Here is a 24,418-nt window from a genome sequence, read left to right on the forward strand (position 1 = left end):
AATCAAAGTGTAATGACAGAAAGCCAAATTTCACTTTGTAACACGACCAAATCATTACCAGAGCTGAGAGTTGGCAAGCCAGTCAGAGCGCGAGCATTCACTGTACTCAACAAGAGTCAGCCCACTTGGCAACCTTAGTGGATAAGTTGTCATCTTGATCGTACATAGTGAAAGTGAATGGCCAGAACTATTGTTGTAACCACAGACGTCTGCGTGCAGCTGGAGGAGCTGCTTCTTCACAGCAGACAACTGCCGAGGCATATCTGATTTCACTATTGGAACAAGGAACTGAATGACCATCAGGTCCCAGAGGTCAACTGTTCACCAATAAATGCAACAGACCAGCAGCAACAACTACCACAGCAGCAACACTTACCACGGCAACAACAGGGTGAATTTTACCTTGTTCAGCAGTGGGCGGGAGTCTGACTTGGAAATGGGTGGATCACCCACTCCCATTACCATATTTGAATGATGCCCGATAATGCGTTTTCATCCAATAAATGGCCACAGGGTGCAGGCCAACAGTACAGGGGAACGGTGGGCAGCCCATCCAATTGGTAATGCCATCAGTGGCGGACCTCTCAGGGCATTTGTGATGGGACAGCCTCTCCTCCACCCCTCTGCTATTGACACACATGCCTCAGAATGCCACGGTGACATGTGAGTCCGTTGCTACTGTGCAGGAGACTTCCGCCACATTGGGGCCCTCATGACCTCTGGCAATGAGAGGACACACTCCAAAGTCAATGCAGGAAAAGAGGCATATGGGTCAACAGCCTGTCTCCAGCAGAGTCGGCAGTGAGTGGGGAGCACCTTGCTGTAGCACCCGGAAACAGGTCAAGAAATCAGATTAGAAACACCTTGGTTCACATTAGTGATTTTCAGACGTGATTTTGGATTAATGCTATTTAATTATGTTATTAGATGAGTGGTGTTAGAACATGATGCTCCGGCTGCCCTGATGAATTATCTGGGTGTGATTTGATGGTTTTGATTTGGGTGGACTAGATAGTGTTAATGGAGTTTGTTTTCATGTGGGTCCTCCGTAAGGCATTATTTGTTGATCCACATAATCCTTAGCAAATGCAGTCATTGTGTCCATGACAGGGTGAAAGAACAATGATGTGGCAAGGGGGCAAAGAAGGTGTTGGCATGTTGCAGAAACATTGCTCATTGATTCATCTTATTTTGAGTGAATCTCTTATCTCCCTGGCATCCAAACCCTCTCGTGGGCTGACATGTACACTTGGCTGGCATGGCTCCTCTTCATCAGACTCATCATCAAAGGATGGGCTGTGTCTATCACATCGTCCTCTGCCAGGGCTTCCCCTCACTCCAGGGTCATGTTGTACAATGCACAGCAGAGCACGACCATTAGTGACACTCTCACAGGCGCATATTGCAGAGTGCTACCTGATTGGTCCAGACAATAGAATCACATTTTGAACAGGCCAATGTTCTGCTCAATTAGGGTCCTTATAGTTGAGTGGCTTTCATTGTACTGCGTCTCAGGCTCTGTCCGTGACTTCCAAACTGGTGTCATCAGCCATCTCCTCAGAGGATATCCTCTGTTCCCCAGAAGCCAGACATCCAAAACAGTGCCCCCTAGTTCTGGACTCACCCACAGCAAGAAACATCCTTTCCACGTCCACCTTGTCCAGGCCTTTCAGAATCTTGTATACTTCAATCAAGTCACCCCTCACTCTTCTAAACTCCAGTGGAAACAAGCCCAGCCTGTCCAACCTTTCCTCATAAGACAACCCACTCATTCCAGGTATCAATCTAGTAAACTTCCTCTGAATCACCTCCAATGCATTTACATCCTTCCTTAAATAAGGAGACCAAAACTGCACACGGTATTCAAGGTGTGGTCTCACCAATGCCCTATATAACTGAAAAATAACATCCTTATTTTTATGTTCAATCCCTCTCATAATAAATGATAGCATTCCATTAGTCTTCTTAATTACTTGCTGCACCAGCATACTAACTTTTTGTGACTCATGCAGTAGAACACCTAGATCCCGCTGCAGCTCAAAATTATGCAGCCATTCTCCATTTATGTGGATCCAGGATGGATCCTGTGATGAAAAAATTCAGGACCACTGTAAACTTCAATGCCACAGGCATCGGATGCCCACCTACACAATTAGATGCAGTGTTGGCAGACATCATGCCATAGATTATTGTGACCAGAGTCTGAGGAGGCGCTGGTGCTCTTGCATTTGTAAGCATGTGCGCTCCGGTGGACTGCATTGGCAGGACACTGCCTTCTCCTCCATCGGCCTGCCTACTGCTGCCTCCATTCCACAGGCCCTTGCTCTGCAGAAAATTGCTCACCTTGCTGGACCAGAGGGTGCAATCTGTCCTTTGCCAGCTGCCCTCCTCCTTCTGCCTCTCCTTCCCTCCTCCTTACTGGAGGGGGAGCCTCCCACTGACTGGATTATTCCCATTGGGAACAGCGATGTTCAGCATGAATGCTATAGTCCGCAATTTTGCTTGCAACAAGCTGTTCCACTTCCCTCAGGAAATGGCCTAATGAGTTTTGAATTGAAAGAAAAATAAATGCAATTGCAATGTCAAAGTCTCCCTGACCTGCTCTGATGAAGTCAGCCATAGTCCCGCTTGCAGCCTTTGCAGCACTTCCCAATGAAAAAAGTAACTCCCACAGAATGTGCTTTCTGAGCATCCACCACATACTGGTGTGGGGGGCAATGTATTACTCAGGTCAATTGCCTTGTTAACAAGGTCAATTGCCCTTTAATGAGTTTTTAAAAAATGGCTAGTGGGCTCCCGACTTTGACAGTCGACCGACATCTATATTATGAGAGATCGGCATGTTGGCATTGGGTTCACGACCCGATCACACCGGATTTTGCGCATGCAGCCATCCTGATTTCAGAATGTAAAATTCAATCCAACATTCCCAGCGAAGTGATGTCACCCCTGGAACCAGCCGACACCAGATACGCGGGTGACAACAACTTGAAGATCTGAATCCTTTAAAGATTACGTGTGCAGTGTGTGTGGGGATAGACAACATTGGACCAGACAAGAACAAACAGTTTTTTGTTCACTCGTGAACATTTTCTTTACGGACTACGTATGTGGAATAATTTGCAAAAGATAGCAAGTGCATCTTTTTAATGAAAAGGCGGATGTTTGGATAAATACCTTTGCACACTATGGGTTGCCATACTTATGTGACCTCTGCTGTCACGAGATGTGAATAAAGGTTTTCGGTCATAGCCATTTTACCCACCATATGGAACAGCCATGCAGGGATTTGAAAAGGAGGATGAGAAATTTAAGTTTGAGATGTTGCTGAACCAGGAGTCAAAGGCAGTCAGTGAGCACTGGGGCGATGGCTAAATAAGACTTAGGAATTGAGAAGCAGAGCTCAAATTTGCAGAGGGCAGAAGCTGGGAGCTCAGGCAGGAAAGCATTATTAGAAGTAATAATGGCAGGCATGAGGATTTCAGCAGCAAATGAGCTGAGGGGGGGATTAATAAGTGAGAATAATATTTAAATCATGGGAACACAGGGTTGTGAAGGGGTAAAACCAATGTGGAAATCAACTGCTGGTTATAGAAACTGCCTGGCATTCAAAATACAGGCATACAGAACTTGGAGGTAAACTTCATGTCACTGGTCAAGTGATGAGACAGGAACTTACCCTCCAAAGTTGGCTACAACAGTTTTGCCAGACTGGTTCATGTTGTCTCCATAATGCCACTTAAGCTAATATGCAGTTGCCATGAAGTCCAGCATGTTGCAGGCAGCATGTGAAAAGTGCAGCTTTTGTATGAGAATTCAGCCCAGCACACAACTAGTGTGTAAAAATGGTAAAGTGGTTAGTTATGGACATTGCTACCCTTGGTTGGCCTGTCCACCCTACACTTCAAAATCATTCCTAAGAAAATCATTGCAATCTAGACTTAAACTAATGGCAAGGACTACTGAAATAGTTACACTTGTCACATTCCTGTTTTTATTTTTATTAGTAGACAGTTTTCATGGAGCTGACAAAAAATTGTAATCAGCATCCGTTGCAAACTTACATAAATTTATGATGATTTGGAGAGATTTAAATCAAGTAATAATTAGTTAATTAAAAAGAAAAACTGGCATTGTTCTCTTTAGGGCAGAGAAAGTTTAAGGGAAGATTTGATGGAAATGTTCTAAATTGTATTTGATCGAGTAAATGAGGAGAAATTGTTTCTACTGGCAGGAGGGTTGGTAACCGAAGGACAACAAATTTAAGGTAATTGCTACAAATCCCAGATAATTTTTTTTGTATCCAGTCAGTCATTATGCATAATTCAATAGTAGCTTTCAAATGGAGGTAAGAATGAAAGAATTGTATTTATATAACACTGGTCATGACCACCAGACATCCGAAAACTCTCTTTGCAGTCAATGAAGTGCTTTTGAAGTGCAATTGCAGAAAACACAGAAGCCAATTTGCACACGCCACGATCCCATGAACAGCAATTTGATGATGACCAGGTGTTTTTGTGCTCTTGATGAGGGATAAATGTTGGCCAGGACACCAGGGAGAACTCCCCTGCTCTTCCTTTTCAAAATAGTGTCGAAGAGATGAAGCGCATCCACCTGAGCAGACAGATGGGGCCTTGATTTAATGTCTCATTTGAGAAACAGCATCTCCTGAAGCATTGCCTCAGTACTGTACTGGACTGTCCGCTTTGATTGCTACGCTCAAGCTCTGGAGTAGGACTTGATCCCAGAACCCATGAGAGTGCTACCCACTGAATGACGGTTGGTGTGTAATTGGATACATTCTTAAAAAGGAGAAATTTGCAGGGCTGTGGGGAAACCGAGGGGGAGATAGCCTAATTGGATCAATCCTTCAAAGAGCAGGACAGGCATGATGGGCTGAATGACTGCCTTCTAATTCTATATGATTCTATGAATTTGCAATAGCGAATGTGTATAATTAATACTCAACATCTAATGCATTTCCCAACATCATAATCCCTTATAACAGCAAGCAGCAAGATGCCTGAAGTACAGCGGATTGTAGAACCTCAGAAAATTAACAATATGGATGAACATTTAATGCCAGGTATTAGCAGAAGGATTAAGGTTTAATGTTATTAGGAGCCCGAACATTCTGGCTCAGAGAAAGGATGAACAAAATTCCTGCTATCCTTAGTCTTTTTGAATACACAGAAGCCCACAACATATACAGCACAAAGACAGGCCATTCAGCCCTCACAAAAGCCACCTCCCACTCCTCTTTAACTCACCCCATCCATTCATTCCTTTCTCCCACTTTTGTTTATCTTGCTTTCCCTTAAAGGCATCTATGCTATTGCCTCAACTACTCCTGGTGGTAGAAAGTTCCGGTTCTAGCCACAGTGTAATCTGTAAGGTGAACTATTTGTAGTATTGTCAATCTCAACAAGTTCTGACATGCATTTATTTCATGACGATTGTCAAATAGCTACTTCAAATTTGCATTTTTCCTAGCCAGGCCCTAAAATAGATCTCACTGCAGTGGATCAGGGCACTTCCAATTGTTGTGGCTGCCTTCACAATGAATAAGAAATAATAGTTTTGAAATGTTTACAAAATGTTATCACATTCAGTGCAATCAGGCTTAATCGTATTGCTATGTTTTATCATTAAATCTGACACATTATTCCAATTGATCTATTCATATATTTCTATCAAACTATAATGAAGCATATTAGGCACAGAAAGGTTGCATTGCTTGTTTAATAAAATGCTGCCCTTAAATTGTTTTGCTTACATAATGGTATTTACCCAAAGTATCAGTAATATTACATTATTAATGGTCAACCCTACATTCAGGTTATTTTAAACAATCATTCTGAGCTATGTTAATACAGTCTACTCCTGGTAATTCAAACTAATTTTATGCACAAACTTTTTCAAATTGTCCAATGATTTGAAATAAGTAGTGTAAGTAACAGAGCAAAATAAAGGGGAATTCAGTCTTGAAGGAAAATTTAGTATCAATATATAATCCAAATGAAGTGACTTTGACTTAAGAGGGGTAGTTTGAACCTTCCGAAATACTGCCCTTCCTGCATAACTGATTTCAGGATTAACTCGGAACAAGCTGCACATTTGCATCCTACTGTGTTAATCTGTACACAGTTTTAAGGATAGGGCTTGAACAGTCCTTTAATAAGCAACTTTCTCCCATATTTTTTCATTTGCTTTCACCCATTTTTATGAAGCAAAAGGACCAAGATTGACAAATGCAAAATCCATAGCTGCGTCCTCGCCTCCCAGAAATTGTTGACACAAACTCTGTGTTCAACAGCATTCAAATACTTTCATTTGTGATCATCTGTGTTTAAAAGCAATCTTTTAGTCATCATTTGACATCAAATAGGGAAATAAGTGACATGAAATGAAATCACACAAAGCTCAAACAACACCATTTGCGATCATCTAGCATAATTTAAGTGCTCCTAAAGCATTCAACTAACATTAAAATTGATCAAGGAGCTTGGTTGTGAGGAAATCTCATGTTCTAAAGATCACGGCAAAATTAACTAAGTTTCAGGCATTTTTTTAAGTCCCAGTTGATGTAGATTGTTTAACATAGGGTCAGTGCACAAATCACTATAGTGATTATTATAGCAGGGGGTGCAAGGATCTGGAGGAACAGGTTTAAAATAATTTGGGAAAAGTTTCTAAACACAATTTCAGGTGGTCACTTAATGTATACACAGAGGCATTAATTCATGATCCATTATAAATCTTACCATTATCAGCCAACTTTCATCAATCTCCCTACTCCTGCACTCCCAACCTTTATTTTAGACTGTCTAGTTTCATGATTGGATGTGTTCTCTTAATGATAATCCATTTGAGGGGTATACTTATTGTCTCATTTAAAAAATTTTTTTGTGCAGGAAATTGCAAGGATTACATAAGTGACAATGTCAATGAAGTGTTGAAATGTATACCTGATCTGAATTGGCTCTTGAGAATAAACTCATTATTTATATGAACAAATACATTTGCAATATTCCATATCACAGAAATAATGAAAAGATTATTTCATGATCTCAATCACGGACATTGTTTTTTTATTCCATTATTATTCATTAGGATTGGATTTACCCTTGTGCCCGCCAGGTGTTTTGCAAAGTTCTCTGGGCTGTACAGCCTGGCCAACCATGCCCACCAAAGCCATGCTACCTGCTGCAACCACTCTCTGAAAGACTGTGGCACCATGCTGCCCCCTCCCCCGACATGGCAGCCAACACTCCCACCCCACAGGTTACAGCAGCTAACCACCATCCCTCCCCACAGATTGCAGCACTCCCCCACTCTCGCTTTCCCCACCCTTCTGGATTTCAGCATCTCCCCACTGTCCCCCAGATTGCATCACACAACATCCCTCCTACCCCGCGGCACCTTCCCACCACCGTCTACCAGCAGCTGCAGCTTCCTCCTCCTTGCAGTATGTGTCCTCCTGCCTTTGAAGCATTGAAGGAGTTCACTGGTCCTGCCAGCACCCTCACATAACTCTGCCAAAGCGCCCCTTATTTTATTGCTTAAAATTCGGCAAACAGGTGGAGTTGGCAACCGCAGCAAAGGCAACAGAATCAGCAGTGGAGATGGCGGCAGAGGCAACAATGGGGGATGCAGGACACCCAGTGATGGAGGCGGCAGAAACACTGGCGGAGGTGGCAGAAACGGTGATGGAGGCGGCAGAAACAATGGTGAAGGCGGCAGAAACACTGGCGGAGGTGGCAGAAGCACCGGTGGAGGTGGCAGAAACATCGGTAGAGGTGGCAGAAACACCGGTGGAGGTGGCAGAAACACCGGTGGAGGTGGAAGAAGCACCAGTGGAGGTGGCAGAAACAGTGACGGAGGTGGCAGAAACACCAGAGGAGGTGGCAGAAACAGTGGTGATGGTGGCAGAAGCACCGCTGGAGGTGGTAGAAACAGTGGCTGAGGCGGAAGAAACACCAGTGGAGGCGGCAGAAGCACCAGTGGAGGCGGCAGAAGCACCGGTGGAGGCAGCAGAAACACGGGTGGAGGTGGCAGAAACACCGGTGGAACCGGCAGAAACATGGGTGGAGGTGGAAGAAACAGTGTTGGAGGTGGCAGGAACATCGGTGGAGTGGCATAAACAGTGGTGGAGGCAGTAGAAAGAGCGGTGGAGGTGGCAGAAAAACCGGCGGAGGTGCTAGAAACACCAGCGGAGGCAGAAATAACACTGGCGGAGGTGGTGGAGATGGTGGTGGAGGTGACAGAAACAGTGATGGAGGCGACAGAAACAGTGATGGAGGCGGCAGAAATTGTGATGGAGGTGGCAGAAATTGTGATGGAGGCGGCAGACATGGTGATGTTCGTGGAAGATAAGCTGATGGAGGCAGCAAAAACAGTGGTGGAGGTGGCAGAAACACCGGGTGACGTGGCAGGAACATAGGTGGAGGCAGCAGAAACAGTGATGCAGGCGGCAGAAACACTGGTGGAGGCGGCATAAACGGTGATAGAGGTGACAGACATGGTGATAGAGGAAGCAGAAACACTGGTGGAGGTGGCAGAAACAGTGGTGGTGGTGGCAGAAATAGTGGTGGAAGTGGCAGAAACACCGGTGGAGGCGGCAGAAGCACCGGTGGATGTGGCAGAAACACTGTTGGAGACGGAATAAACGGTGGTGGAGGTGACAGAAACGGTGATGGAGGTGGCAGTAGCTGCGATGGAGGTGGCAGAAACACTGGTGGAGGTGGCAGAAACCATGATGGAGGTGGCAGAAACACCGGTGTGTGCGGCAGTAACACTGGTGGATTCGGCAGAAACAGTGGTGGAGGCACCAGAAACAGAGATCAAGGTGGTGGATACAGTGGTGGAGGCGCCAGAACCACTGGCGGAGATGGCATAAACGGTGGTGGAGGCAACAGAAACAGTGGTGGAGGTGGCAGAAACAGTGTTGGAGGTGGCAGAAACAGAGATGGAGGTGGCAGAAATACTGGTGGAGGTGGCAGAAACAGTGATGGAGGCGGCAGAATCATTGATGGAGGCGGCAGAAACAGTGATGGAGGCAGCAGAAACACTGGTGGAGGTGGCAGAAACAGTGATGGAGGTGGCAGAAACAGTGGTAGAGGCGGCAGAATCATTGATGGAGGCAACAAAAACAGTGATGGAGGCAGCAGAAACACTGGTGGAGGTGGCAGAAACAGTGATGGAGGCGGCAGAAACACCGGCGGAGGCTGCAGAATTGGTGGAGAAGCTGCCTTTGTGTAACACCTCCCATGGACAATTCTTGTGCAACTACAAATCTTTACTCTTCCTTTTCGTAGCATCCCTACTTGGAGCACCCCCTGTGGTTTCACTTGAAGTAGAGGCAAGTTGCTCATATCGCCGTTCTGACTGCTCTGATGCTCTTGGCGGATGTGTTCTGGGTTTGGGAGCTCCTGCAGGCCCCACTGAAATCCATCCCAACTGCACCTTGTGATGGGGCTGAGTCAGCCATCGAGGTGGGAGGCAGCATGTGGGGTACTGACTGGGCAGGGAGGTGAAGGTTAGTAGGTCAGAAGAGGGAGATCTTTAAACCAAGTCCCTGCTTCCATGTCTCCTTTCGCTGTCATTCTTGTCATGAGCCACTGCACTTGCCTGCTAGCCTTGTACTGGCGAACACTTTGCTGAGATCAGTGGAGCACTGAATGATGGAGGATAGGGGGTTATTAATCCGGTTTAAGGCAGCATTCGGATTGTGTAAGCCAGTGGTGAGGGTTATTTGTACTGGTGTGCTTGTTGTGTTTGATGCTCCATGTTGGTGGCCACTCTTTACATGGTTGAAGACATCATTGTATAGGCCTGGACATTATGCCACTTGTGCTTGAGACAGATGCTTCCACTCTCTCTACATTCAAGCACAGTGCACTATACCTACCAATGCATTGCACATTCTGTGCTGCTGCTCCTGAAGTATTCTGTTCATCAACATCCCCCAAGATAAAGGATCTGCATGAAGTGAGCAGAGCTTGGAGAGTTCTCCATTGCTGCCCCTGCCTCTGCCAACTAATCTCGCTCAGTTGCGAGGTGGGAATCACCAAGCGAACTGTAAGTATCTGAGCCAGTGCATGGTCTGTACGAGTGCTGTGACTGTACACCCTCAAAGGGAGTGAACTCCTCTGAGGAATTGTCATCATCCTTATGTGGGATGCTTGAAGTGCCTATGAGAGATTAAAAAATTGAATTAGAGCTGCCAAAGGAAGAACATTTGAAGTGATCATTACACATATGACCATAGTTTATTTGTTGCTGACATCTAGTCAACGTGAGTGAGCATTATATGCCATGTGACTGTGTGATATTTAATTCTGTCACCAGGTAGCTTGGGGATCCCCATCTCTCCATCTGTCCTGGCCATTCACACTGAGAATCAGCTTACCTCCAATGTCTCCTCTTCCACAGCTGGTGACCATGAAACTATCATTGATTGTTGTAAAAATCCATCTGGTTTACAAAGAGCTGAATGCTCCTGAGTCCTATGTTCTTATGAATGTTCTTCGGGGAAGGAAATCTGCTGTACTTACCTGGTCTGGCCTGCACGTGACTCCAGATCCATAGCAATGTTGTTGATTCTTAACTGCCCTCTGAAATGGCCTAGCAAGCCAAGAGAAGTTAGGGATGGACAGCAAATACTGGCCTTTCCCAGTAATGCCCACATCCCATGAAAGAATAAAAAAAATTACATAGAACTTTATGGATACATATCAAGGCCTTTCACAAAATTATCATTTTTGGTGCGATTGTTGTGTTGGCAACAAGGGGACTGTATTATATTAGTTAAGAGATGCAGAAAGAATGAATCTGTGTGGTTGAAGGGTAGCAGGATTCTCTTTGGTTAATATTACAGAATTGTTACATCCAATAAGCGAGGGAGATGAAATCTCTATTCAACCTCTCATCTTATGGAGGGCACTTGAAAGAGACTGGGCCTCTAGAGAGACTTAATAACGTGTGTTTGCAATCAAGCCAGAGCAACAAGATAGGGTAAATTTAGAAATCTTTTTGAAATCAAATGCTAACATCAAGACAAAGGGACCCAGGTTAAAATGAGGAATAAGGCAAACCTAGGCCAGGAGTTCAGGAAATCCTTCTTCACAGAGGAGGCTAGAAATAATGGTAGGTGAATTTTAAACAGGGTGATAGACAAGAAAAAAAATCATACAAACTCGGTTAGCTTAGATGGTTAGAGTACAGTGCAGAATGACGCCATGCTGGCTGTGGTAGTTCATGGAGACCTGTCCCTTGCCTTGCCCCACACTTGTCGTGGAGTGGCATCCTTCAAGCTATATATAACCAGTTTTTTGCACACTCACTTAGTCCCTCCAAATCCTGTTGAAGTGTCTTCTCACAACTCACACTTCCATCTGGTTTTGTGGCATCTGCAAACTTGGAAATATTATATTTAATCCCTACATCCAGATCATTGATATAGGCTGTTGCTAGCTGGACCAAGGGTGGAAAATGTGAACTGAACTAAATGACACTCAAATGGTATTTTACACGGAGATAGTCATTAATCTCTGTTAGCTCAAAATTGCTGAGCATAGGAATGGGTAGAGATCCTAAGAAATGAATTATCAAAACTGTGATTCAGAGTGGACCTTGAGAAGAGTGAACATCATTGGATTAGAAAGTCGTGAAATGTGGTTTTGGAGAAGGATGGAGTGAGTCAGTTGGAGAGAACACAAGAGCAATAAAGAAGCTCTCAAGATGGTGGAAGAGGAAAGATCATTAGTGAATATCATCAAGAAAAGGCAACAAGGCTGCATTGACCATACACTAAAGCACGAGAGTCTGCCGAAGGACGTGATTGAAGGAAGATTTGAAGGAGGTGGACCAAGAGGGAGAAAGAAAATGATGATGTTAGATAACTTGAAATTGAAAATGGGTGGTTCCTATAAGCAACTGAAGAGAAAAGCACAAAAGCACAAGGCGCGGAGAATGAGCAGAGAAGCTGCCTTTAGGCAGATCACTAGAACTATTCCATTAGTGTAAGTCATTGCAAAAATTACTGTTCGATCGACTGTCACATTTTAACAGATTCTTAAGGCATGCATCAAGAATATTTTTGAAAAAGCTGGTTAAAGAATATCACTATGACTGACTTACATCTATTTAAGAAGGCACATTTATTTATGAATGATTCCACATTTATTTATTTGATCCTTTGATATAAATGGAAAGGTGAGGGGGCTGATCTATGAGTCTATCACTGCAGATACTAGTGAAGGCTTTCTTTTGTTCAGTGTAAATCCTGCTCCATGGCCTGGACTATGGTTTGCTGATCCACTATCACTCTCATCAGCAGGGGTCTGTGTTCAGTAAAGTAAGGGACACATCATGTGCAACAATGGGAACTGTGCCAATATTATTCCTAGTTTTATCAACGGAATGGAACTCCAGAACGAGAAGTGCTAAATCTTGTTCAATATCACAGTGACCACTAGTAACCCTGGAACCCCTAGAATTACTAGTACAACTAGACTTACCAGCTTTACTAGAATCGCTAGGATCATTACGCTTACCCATGTCACTAGAATCACTAATATCACTGGAATTACTAGAATCACTGGTATCACTAGACTAACTATACTAGAATCACTTGTATCACTTGACTTACCCACATCACTAGAATCACTAGTATCACTGGAATTACCAGCTCCACTAGAATCACTAGTACCACTAAACCTACCAGCATTACTAGAATTACCAGTATCATTGGATGTACCAGCATCACTAGAATCAGCAGTACTAGCGTTATCAAGACAATTACCAGCATCATAAGAACAAGCTATACTGCTAGCGTGACAAATACCACCAGCCTCAGCAGTATCACTAGACTTACCAGAATCACTAGTATCACTAAACTGACCAGCATTACTAGAATCACTAGTCTCATTAGACTTACCAGCATCACTAGAATCACTAGACTTACCAGCTTCACTAGGTTGCTAGACTTACCAGTTTCACTAGAATCACTAGACTTACCAGCTTCAGTAGAGTCACTAGCATTACTAGACTTACCAGCATCACTGGGATAATTTGTATCACTAGACTTAGCAGCTTCACTAGAATCACTAATATTGCTAGACTTAACAGTTTCACTAGTATCGCTAGGCTTATCAGCACCATTCATCTATCAAGACCACTGGAATTAACAGATATCGCAAAAACAACAATCCCAATAGATGGAGCAGAGTCGCTAGAACCAGTGAAGTTATCAACCTGACTAGAATTAGCAACTTAGTGAACAATACACATGACCTTGCAGATCAGCACCATATTCAGTGAAAATACAAGTATTTAATGAAAACACTTGTCACTATTGTACATTTTATTGTTTCTTTTTCACAGTTCTATTTCCTTTTTTATTTTAACCCCTTCATATCAAAGACACATTCCAGTTCTGTTTCATGTATTTTCTGATTTCTTGCTTCTGTTCCCAGACACTTTGCACTCATTTCTAGTAATGCTGCCATTAATTTCACTTGAGTTTTTTCTGTTTTTACATTACTTAAATGCCATTCATTTCCATTTGTTCTGCAACCTTTGGGTTCAATTATCATTTTAGTTTATTTCCTTTTTCCCTTAAATTCCTTTCTGACAAAAAATATGTAGATGGTTTCAAGTTGTCTATATTTTTGACTCCACATAGTAGCACCACAGTTCGCAGACAGAATGGTGGTGATTGGGTAATGTTCCCTGTCAATCATGCCTGGAGACCTCACTGCTGTAAGTGACTGGGATCGATTTTACCTACAGGATTTGTGTTATGTAACTATCTTCCACTCATTGTGTTCTCCCAGAGAATAATCCTGCCATTATCAGGAGATGTTGCTGTAGTTTTGATCATGATTTCTGCTGCTGTAGTTTGTGAGATCTCCGTTTAAATAGATTCTGTAGACTTTGTTGTAGTGTGCTGGTGCTATTTAAATAGGTCTAATGCATTGTTGGCTGAGTAAAACGACTTCCTTTATTATAAAGTAGACTGATGGCTGATATAAGTTCCTCCTATCTCCAAATCATTGGCTGACTGTGGCATCAATTGTTATTTTTTAATGTAAATTGCCTGCAGTGTTTCATTTTTTCTACCCTCTTTGGGTATACTCAAGCCACATACCACCTGCGACTGAGAGGGCACCTAGAAGATGAGCTTCTGGCCATCCACCAATGCCATGCTGAACCACCTGCTAAAGAGCATGCCAGAAATATGTTAGTTGCAGTACTACCACTGGCCATGTTCCCTGCATGAGGTGCATGGTTGGAAGGAACCTTTGGCTCTGGATTCTGTGCTATCACTGCAAATCTACTGCTGAAACTCCAATCCATGCCTTTGCTACTTCTAGTCTTCACTATTCCAAAGCACTCCTGTTTGCGCCCCCGCCCCCCCCACCATGTTCTACCTTCCATAAACCAGAAATTACTCAAACCTCTGCTGCACTTGTCCTAACCTGCACCAAGTCGGATTCACCCATTATCTTTGTGCTCACTGTCTTACATGGTTACCAATGACACAATTTTAAAATCCCACCTTGTTTTTAATTCTCTCTGTGTAATATCCTCCTGCTATAACACTCCAAGATATTCATACCCTCCAATTCTGGCTTCTTGAGCATCCCCAATTTTCATTGCTCCACCATTGCCAGCCACCTCTTCAGCTACCAAGATTCAGAAATTTCTTCCCTAAACCTCTCTGTCCTTCTGCCTCTCTTTCCCTCTTTAACACCTATCTCTTTCGATTTTGGTTATCTGCTCTAATATCACCTTTTGTGGCTCAGACTAAAATTTTGTTTGTTGGCACTCCTGTGAAGCACGTTGGGATGTTTTACTAAGTTATTACATAAATACATATGATTGCTGTTGCAGTCCTTTTACACCTGCATTCCTTTCCTTATTGAGTCATCACCATTTCTACAGCAAGTTTCTGAGGGATTTAGAATCAAGATGGGTAAATGGGAGTCAAGGTACAGTTCAGCTATGGTCAAATTGAATGGCAGAACAGGATCAAGGGGCCGAATGGCCTCCTCATGCTTCTGTAATTCTGTCTCAACCTGATTATGGATGATACTGATGCAGACATTATATATATTCCTGCACAATTTATTGCAAAGATGTGTAAAATACTTACTTCGTTCTTAAATAACTTGGTTTATTTCTTTATCATGGTGCAGTTAAGGCAAACATGAAACTGCAGGACTGTCTGTTCCATTTGACTTACCTCTCCACTTGACTCGCATAGCTATTATCATAGGTGTCATAGCTTTGTTCATCATATTCTCCTCCATAGCCATCATCGTATCCCTGGAGAGATAACAAAGCTGATCAAATTATGTCCTTCAGTACACTAATTATAGGCTTAATCATATCTAACCCACTTTAAATGTGGAGATACATTGAAGGAATTATAAACAGAGCTGGACTTAACAATAATCTTATAAATAGTCATTTGGTAGTACAGAACTTGACTATTGCTGAAAAAAGAGGCATGTTGTTGAAGCTTTTCATCTTGCACTCATCAGGACAAATTTGCAAGAATGCCAAATCTCACAGGGAACAACAATTTATGCTGCTTGAGAAGAGGGTGCTGATTGGTTGGCAAGTGTACTTTAATTGGTAGAGATATTGCCATGGAGAATGGAGAATGTTCCCATGCATTTTCCATGGCAATGCCACTACCAATTGGAGTCCACTTGCCAACCAATCAGCACCCCCTTCCCATACAGTATAAATTGTTGTTCCTTTTGAAATTTAGTATTCTTGCAAATCTGTCCTGATGAGTACAAGATGAAAAGCTTCAACAGCATGTCTCTTTTTACAGCAATAATCTCAGTGTCAAGAAAACAAGAAATTGTGTTATTTTTCTTCTGGTAATAACTCTAGCATATTTTCTTATGTGTTGGAAGTCTGGCTGTAATTGGGTTAAGAGCTAGAGTGACGGCAAGGGTCTAAAGTCAATAGTAAGAAGTGATTTTGAAATATTAACAAACCAAGAGGAACTTCAATCAGAGTTGTACATAAAGCAATAACTGGAATGGCTTGAATTGAGTTGTTTTATTCAAAGGGGGATACATGCAGGTTGTCAAAAGGTGTAAGGAAGTGAGGTAAAGATAGGGTAAGTTTGTTTTGACAAGTCTAAGAGCTAAAGCGAAGAGCAATTTAATCAATCCTGGGAAGAAAGCATTTCTGAAGAGACTGGTTGAAAGAATAGAGAGGTCAAAGGGAAGGAACGCATTTAAAGAAATACTGAAACCTATGTGAGAGGGAAACTGTTTAGATCTCCCAGAAGACAGTAGGGTAGCTGGTCAGAACTCCCAGAAGATAGTGTGAACAAGGCCAGACCTGAAGACCCAGTTGCTGTTAGCCTCAGAAGACACCCCAAGGAAAAAGCATTGTGTGGTAAAATTACTGGACTTCTACAGATTTAAAAATCTATAAGGATAGTTACTGAATAGAAAAGGGAAAGGTTAGCCCTGAGGGTAGTTAAGTTACGATTTCTGGAACTGTTTTAAAGTACTGTTTAATGTGTGAAGCCATTCTGGTGTTCAAATATAATTGTGTTTTTTTTCCTTTATTATTTTAATGAAAGTTTACTATAAAATCACCACAAGTAGTCGGGGAAATCATTTCCTGATTTCAGAACCATTCCTCATACGATACAAATTGCAAAAACCATTTTGGCAGTTGTTTCAAGTTTCCCTCTGGGATTTGAGCTGCTCAGCAATTACCATCCGCCGTGCCATTGCAAAATTGGGGGTTCTTTGCAGGATATTAGAAGAATAATTCCTTGATTGGCTTGGAATTGGTTTAAAGGCAATGAGGGCGAGGAGTACACCGAATCAGGAGCGGTTTTGTGAGATTTTAAAATGAGAGACTGCAATATGGCTTTGGCGGTTGCTAAGCCTTGTTGGAGTGTTGAAGTTATAACTTTGGTTGGCTTACAAAAGGTAACTAAAGCTAAGTTAATGGAATTGGGAGCTAAGATACAATTCGGATTATCTGTAGGGGTAAGGAAATCAAATATAATTGAAGGTATAGCACAGCATTTGAATTTGGAAGGAATAGCCAAGAGACCGAGTTCTCCAAAGGGTGGGTCATTGGGATGGGCTCAAGTTCAGTTGTAAATGAAAAGGATTGAATTGGAGGAAAAGGAAAGGGAATATTTCAAAGGGAACAGGCAGAAAGGCAGGAGAGAGAAAAGACAAGAGAACGAGAAGGGAAAAAAACAGGAAAGGGAATTAGAAATGGCGAGTTTAGAAAAGGAGGAAAGAGAAAAAGAGAGATGATATCAAACTCTAAAGGTTATGATGAGGGCATATAGTCAGATTTACCCATACGACTGAGATAGAGGAATTCCGTTCTTATTATTTGCTATTAGAGATGCACCTATTGGCCAGAATTTTCCCGTCGGCGATTTGGGGGCATGGCCCGCTCGCCAATGGGAAAATGACGTGGGATGACATAGGGAGGAACCCCCGACGTCATCCAGGTCCATTTAAATATTGAGGAAGGCGGGCGGACAGCAAAATCAGCTGTCCGCCCGCCGATCTGTCAATGGCCAATTAAGGCCATTGACAGGCTAATTAAGATCATTAAAGACCTTGACCTTCCAAGCTTAAGGCTGGCGGGCAGGCCAGGAGCCCCAGCGGGCTTCTGATAATACATGAAACCTCATCCACTGGTGGGATGAGGTTTCATGTCCATTGTTAAAAAGTTTAATAAAGTTTATGGTGGCCTTTTTATTAACATGTCCCATCTCGTGTGGGGGGACATGTTAATAATTTTTATATTTTATATTTTTAATGTTTCTTACACTGTCAGTGATCTCCCTGAGACACCACTTAGTCTCAGGGAGCAGTGCACTCTTTTGCGCGCATGCGCGAAAGAGCACACTTTGACCAATGGGGAATCCCTCCACTCCCCATCACAGGAAGCACATGGCGCTTCCTGTCGGGCAGGCTGCTGGGTGGGCCTTAATTGGCCTGCCCACTCAAAATGGCGGCGGGCCCCGTTTTGGCAGCGGAGTTCAGCTGCCTGCCCGCTGCCGAGCTGGTGGGGCCCGCCCACCCATCAAGGTAAGAATTCTGGCCAATGACTCAACAAAGTTTAGTCTTTTTAATTAGTATATGGTCATGGAGTGAGAGGAACATTCAAACTAATTCAGGAGAAATTAGTGAGTAAGAATTCGGAAAACACACTCTTGTACTACATGTCAAAGTTCAGGGAAAGATTGAACAGAGCATGTGAATTAGCTAAAGAGCATTTAAAAGTATCACAGCACGTGGTAAAGACAGAAACAGATAGGAAGGCAAAGACCTGTAACTTTGTAGCTGGGGAAGAAGTATTAGTTTTTTTTTGCCAGTATCAGGCGTACCATTAAAAGCCAGGTTTAGTGGGCCTTACCAAATTAAAAAGAAATTAAGTGAAGTGAATTAATTAGTAAGAAGTCCACATAGAAGAAAAACCCAGAGGGTATGTCATACAAATATGCTCAAAAAGTACTTTGATAGGGAGGATAACCAAAAATAACTATTACTAGTGACGAATCAGGAAAAGGAAGTAGGGATAGAAGATTCTGAAATTGATTTTCCTCAAATTCAATTGGACAATGAAGAAGTGCTTAAGGATTTGAATGAAATACTGAGTTACCTTCCAGTTAAGAATCAAAGTGACTTGAGAGAGGTATTGCAGTCACAATAAACTATCTGAGGATAAATTGGGAAAAACAAAGGTAGCTGTACATGATGTGGATGTGAGGAATTCTGTTCCAATCAAGCAACATCCTTTTAGGTTGAATCCAGTCGAATTATCACGTGCAAAAAGAAATTGAATTTATGCTCAAGAATGACATTATTGAGTTGAGTTGCAACAACTGCAGTTCACCCATTGTGATGGTACCAAAGCCGGATGGAACACAAACAGTGTGTGAATTATTGGAAAGTGAATGCAGTGATGAAAGTGGATTTATATCCTATTCCACATTTGGAAGATTGCATTGAGAAAGTGGAACAATCAAAGTTCATTAGAAAGATTGACTTCTGAAAGGATATTGGCAGGTACCTCTATCAGAAAGGGTGAAAGAGGTTTCAATTTTTGTAACACCAGATGGACTCTATCAGTTCAAAGTCATGTCGTTTGGTATGAAAAATGCACCAGCAACCTTCCAGAGACTAATGAATAAGGTTATTGCTGGACAGAATCACTGTGCTGTGTACATTGATGATTTGGTGGTATTCAATCAAAAATGGGAGGAGCACCTACAGCATCTGGGAGAATAATCTGATCTACAAGAAGCTAAGTTAGTGGTGAATTTGGCTAAGAGTGAATTTGCAAAAGCATAGGTTCACAGATTTAGACCATTCTGTTGGACATTGTAAGATGGCCCCACGAGATGTAAAGATAAAGGCAATTGTCAAGTTACCAGTGCCTTCAACGAAAAGGGAATTTTAATGATTTCTGGGCATAAGTGGTTTTTACAGGAAGATCGTGCGAAAGTTTAGCAGAGTAGTTGCTCCATTAACTGAACTCTTAAAAAAAGAACAAAAAGTTCTACTGGACATCAGAGTGGCAAAATGCATTCAAAACTCTGAAAACTGTGTTGACAACAGCACCAGTTTTAGCGACACTGAATTATGCCAAGCAGTTTAAATTGGTTATTGATACAAGTGATGTGGGTATTGGTGCTGTATTGTTTCAGGAAGATGACACAGGTATTGAAAAGCCTGTGGGATATTTCTCAATGAAGTTAAATATTCATCAGCAAAAACACTCCACTGTTGAGAAGGAAACACTGAGTTTGCTACTGGCATTGCAACATTTTGAAATTTATGTTGCCAACAATTCATCAGAAACAACTGTTTACACTGACCATAACCCGTTAAGATTTTTGGAATGGTTGCTAAATCAGAATGTGAGACTGTTTAGATGGGGTCTATTGTTACAGCCATTTAACTTGCAAATTATACATGTGGTTAGATGTGAAAACCCAATTGCGGGTGCATTATCAAGAATTTAAGGTGTAAAAGAAGATAGGGCATGTGAAACCTGGGAAAAATGGCTGAAATGGACTCTATTTTTGCTGAAACCTTAGATATATTATCATGTTAATGCATGCATCTTATAACATAATAGTATAATGTACCGAGATAAGTACGATTAAATAGGAAAGAGGTTAAGAAAATGAAACCATCTTTTTGAATTATGACAGTTCATTTTCTAAAAAAAGGGGCAAGTGTCAAGGAAACAAGAAATTATAATATTTTTCTTATGTTAATAACCCTGGCATATTTTATTATGTACTGGAAGTCTGGCTGTAATTGGATTAAGAGCTAAAGTGATGGCAAGGGTCTAAAGTCAACAGGAAGAAGCAAGGTAAAGATAGGGTAAGTTTGTTTTTAGAAATCGAAGTGCTAAAGCGAAGAACAATTTAATCAATCCTGGGAAGAAAGCATTTCTGAAGAGACTGGTTGAAAGAATAGAGAGATCAAATGGAAGGAACGCATTTAAAGAAATACTGAAGTCTGTGTGAGGGGGAAGCTGCTAAGATCTCCCTGAAGACAGCAGGGTAGCTGGTCAGAACTCCCAGAAGACAGTGTGAACAAGGCCAGACCTGAAGACCCAGTTGCTGTCAGCCTCAAAGGACATGGGAAAAGCACTGTTTGGTAAAAAAATGTTGGAATTCTACAGGCTTTAAGATCTATAAGAATAGTTGCTGGACAGAAGTGGGAAAGATTAGCTCTGAGGGTAGTTAAGTTACGATTTGTGGAACTGTTTTAAAGTACTGTTCAATGTGTGAAGCCATTCTTGTGTTTAAATATAATTGTGTTTTATTTTTTCCTTTACTCTTTTAATAAATGGCTACTTTACTATAAAATCATCACAAGTAGCCAGGGAAATCATTTCCTAATTTCAGAACTGCTCCTCATATGATACAAATTGCACAAACCATTTTGGCAGTTGTTTCAAGTTTCCTTCTGGGATTCGAGCAGATCAACATTTACCATCCACCGTGTCATAAAAATAGGTGAATACAAAATATGTTCAAACATAAGAGTAAGCTCCCACAAAAAAACAACCTGATAATGACTAGACAATCTATTTCCATGATACTGGTTGAGGGATAACTATTAGCCAGAACTCCCATACTCTTCTTCAGAATAGTGCCTTGGGATCTTTTCTGTCCACTTGTAAAGGCAGACAGAGCCTTGGTTTAATAAAAGACTGCGCCTTTGATATTGTTCTCTTCTCTGGTAATTGTTTTCTCCTCCCCTGTTAGCTAAAGTTACGCATTGCAGCCTGTCATACAGTTGCCTTTTGATGGCCAAAGTGATGGCAAAACAAAACCACATGGGAGAATGGTGTGAATTAGAAGAATGTGTTCTTGGTAGCAAGGAGAAAGTTGCTCACTTTACCTTAGGTCCTATTATTCCTTACACCAACAAACTATCCCTTGCGGATGCCTAAAGGGGTATTTCTTCTCAGTGATTGTTTAAATTACTTGTAAATCAAACTTCTATCAAGGGTGAGGTTCTCTGTGCGCCAAATTTTCCCGCCTACATTCACACTCACATTTTTCTTTTGGGCCAGTTGACGTTCCCTATTTATTCATTGTGTTTGATAGTTACAGTAATACCATAATTCTTCACTCATTTATCTAGTGTGGTTGAAATCTTTCACAATGATAACAAAATTCTATAGACTTGAGTTGCTGTTGGTAAGGATGAAATTTACCAAGCTGTTCTCTGAGTATGGAGTTTCACCTGCTGGGAGGGGATACCATAACTCAAACAGCGTTCATTCAGAAAGACATGCAACATATTCCACCTAACAAGGAAGATTGATTCATCAATTCCATGTCCTGAGCTTAGAAATGTGAACTTGTCTCTTCCTCCTCCTTTGTGATGCTCCTTCAAACCTACCTATTTGACCAAGTCTTTGGTCATCCATTTAATACCCCTCTCAGGCTTGGTGTCATGCTTTGATAATCTCCCTACCTGGTTCAGTAACATTATACAGTCTGGTAACATTTCTGTGAAGCACCTTGGGATACTTTTACTACATTAAATGCGCTATTTAAATGCAAGTTATTAAGAATTTTCCATTTATAATTTCACAACTATTTACTGATTGGGCGTGAAAGCAAACTTTAAGAGTAATTGTAATGGGGTTGGCTGGTGGCTGCTATCACTTTTGCCACATCAGAATGCACTTCTCGTGATCTCTCTTTGTCCCTGCTCATCCCAGGCCTAAATGGCCAAAAAGAAACATGCGGTCACAGTTATAACCACTTTGACAATGGCCAATAAAAGAATACAGTCTAGAGGAATCCATGGGAAACCAGCTTAAACATAATGAGGGAAGGTGGTGGCATAGAGGTATTGCCACTGGACTAGTGATCCAGAGACCAGCGTAATGCTCTGGGGACCTGGGTAGACGGTGAAATTTGAATTCAATCAATAAAATTCTGAAAGCAAAAGTCTAATAACAACCAGGAAACCACAACTGATTGTTGTAAAAACCCATCTGGTTCACTAATACCTTCGAGGGAAGGAAACCTGTTGCTGTTATGTGACCTACATGTGACTCCAAGCCCGCAACAATGTGGTTGACTCTTAATTACCCTCCGAACTGGACTAGCAAGCCACTCAGATGTATCAAACCACTAGAAAGTCTATAAGGAAAGAAACCAGCCCGGCATCACTTAGGCACCAGAAAAGACAACAGCAAACTCTGCCCTTTCAACCCTGCAAAGTCCTCCTTATTAACATCTGGGGGTTAGTGCCAAAATTGGGAGAGCTGTCTCACAGATTAGTCAAGCAACAGCCTGACATAGTCACCCTCACGGAACCATACCTTACAGATAATGCCCCAAACATCACCATCCCTAGGTTTATCCTGTCCCACCGGCAGGACAGACCCAGCAGAGATGGCGGCACAGTGACATACAGTCCGGGGAGTGGGGGGGAGTTGCCCTTGGAGTCCTCGACATTGACTCTGGCATCAGAACAAACATGGGCAAGGAAATCTCTTACTGATTACAATGTACCACACACATGCCCACCCACATCCCACCCCCCCACCCCACCCCATCAGCTGATGAATCAGTACTCCTCCAAGTAGTGTTTAACTGAGGGAGGTAAGGGTGCAGAATGTACTCTGGGTGGGGTCCATCACCAAGAGTGGCTCAGTAGCGCTACTACTGACCAAGCTGGCTGAGTCCTAAAGGGCAAAGCTGCTGGACTGGGTCTGTGGCGGGTGGCGAGGGAACCAACAAGATGGAAAAACGTACTTGACCTCATCCTCAGCAACCCGCCTGCTGCAGATGCATCTGTCCATGACATATATATGTCATGTATATATATACATGTACATATATATCTAGCCTAGCCAGCAATGGAAACATCCCATGAATGAATTAAAAAAAGCTACTGCTTTGGTAAAAGTGATAATTCTATGATCTTAATTCTCAGATCAGTAAACCCTGAACTGACTGCTGCGTTTACAACTGGAGCGACTGCCAACTCTAAATCAAAACAGAAGGGCTCGCCACCCAATGGTTTTCAAAGTGGTAATACCTTCAATTAAAATTGATGTCCCTTCTTGTTTTGTTTAAGGTTAATAATGTTTGGGTGGGGGTGGGGGATTGCATTGAATTAAAAGTGAAAGGACACAGATTTATGAGTCCTTTCTCATGAATGCCAAGTTCCATCAAGCCACATTGCATTGATGAGGACGGATTTTAGAACAAAGCATTTTCAATTTCAAACCTTTATTCTCTGTGGAAAACAAACAATGATTTTGACTGCTGTAAGCATGGAAGTGTTGAAGGCTTTTTAATGCGTTCATTACTGAGAAGCTCTGTTCTGTTCTGGTGCAGCAGAACAAAATCAAAGATTATCATCCTGTCGATGTCTCTCAAAATAGGACATAGGGATTATTTTGCTATTACAACTGTTCTCCATGTGACTTATACCTTTCATTAGCTGCTAGATATGTATTTTAAAAATTCATTCACAGGATGTGGGCTTCGCTGGCTGGGCCAGCATTTATTGCGCATCCTTAGTTGTCCTTGAGAAGGTGGTGGTGAGCTGCCTTCTTGAACTGCTGCAGTCCATGTGGTGTAGGTACACCAACAGTGCTGTTAGGAGAGTTCCAGGACTTTGACCCAGTGACAGTGAAGGAACAGCAATATATTTCTCAGTCAGGATGGTGAGTGACTCGGAGGGGAACTTATAGGTGGTGGTGTTCCCATGTATCTGCTGCCCTTGTCCTTCTAGGTGGTTTTGGTCGTGGGTTTGGAAGGTTCTGTCTAAGGAGCCTTAGTGAGTTGCTGCAGTGCATCTTGTAGATGGTACACACTGCTGCCACAATGCATCGGTGGTGGAGG

The 24,418-nt window shown here is 42.4% G+C and overlaps 1 protein-coding gene across 1 annotated transcript in view; it reads right to left on the reverse strand.

The window, feature by feature from the left end:
* khdrbs2 (KH domain containing, RNA binding, signal transduction associated 2) overlaps window positions 1–24,418 on the reverse strand; it is a 718,527-nt gene that overhangs the window by 180,145 nt on the left and 513,964 nt on the right. Inside the window, exon 7 of the mRNA XM_041187172.1 lies at window positions 15,254–15,336. Coding sequence (XP_041043106.1) covers window positions 15,254–15,336 — 83 coding nt within the window. The remainder of the gene's footprint in view (window positions 1–15,253; window positions 15,337–24,418) is intronic.

This window comes from Carcharodon carcharias, chromosome 5, assembly GCF_017639515.1.
Source record: "Carcharodon carcharias isolate sCarCar2 chromosome 5, sCarCar2.pri, whole genome shotgun sequence".
Lineage (NCBI taxonomy): Eukaryota > Metazoa > Chordata > Chondrichthyes > Lamniformes > Lamnidae > Carcharodon > Carcharodon carcharias.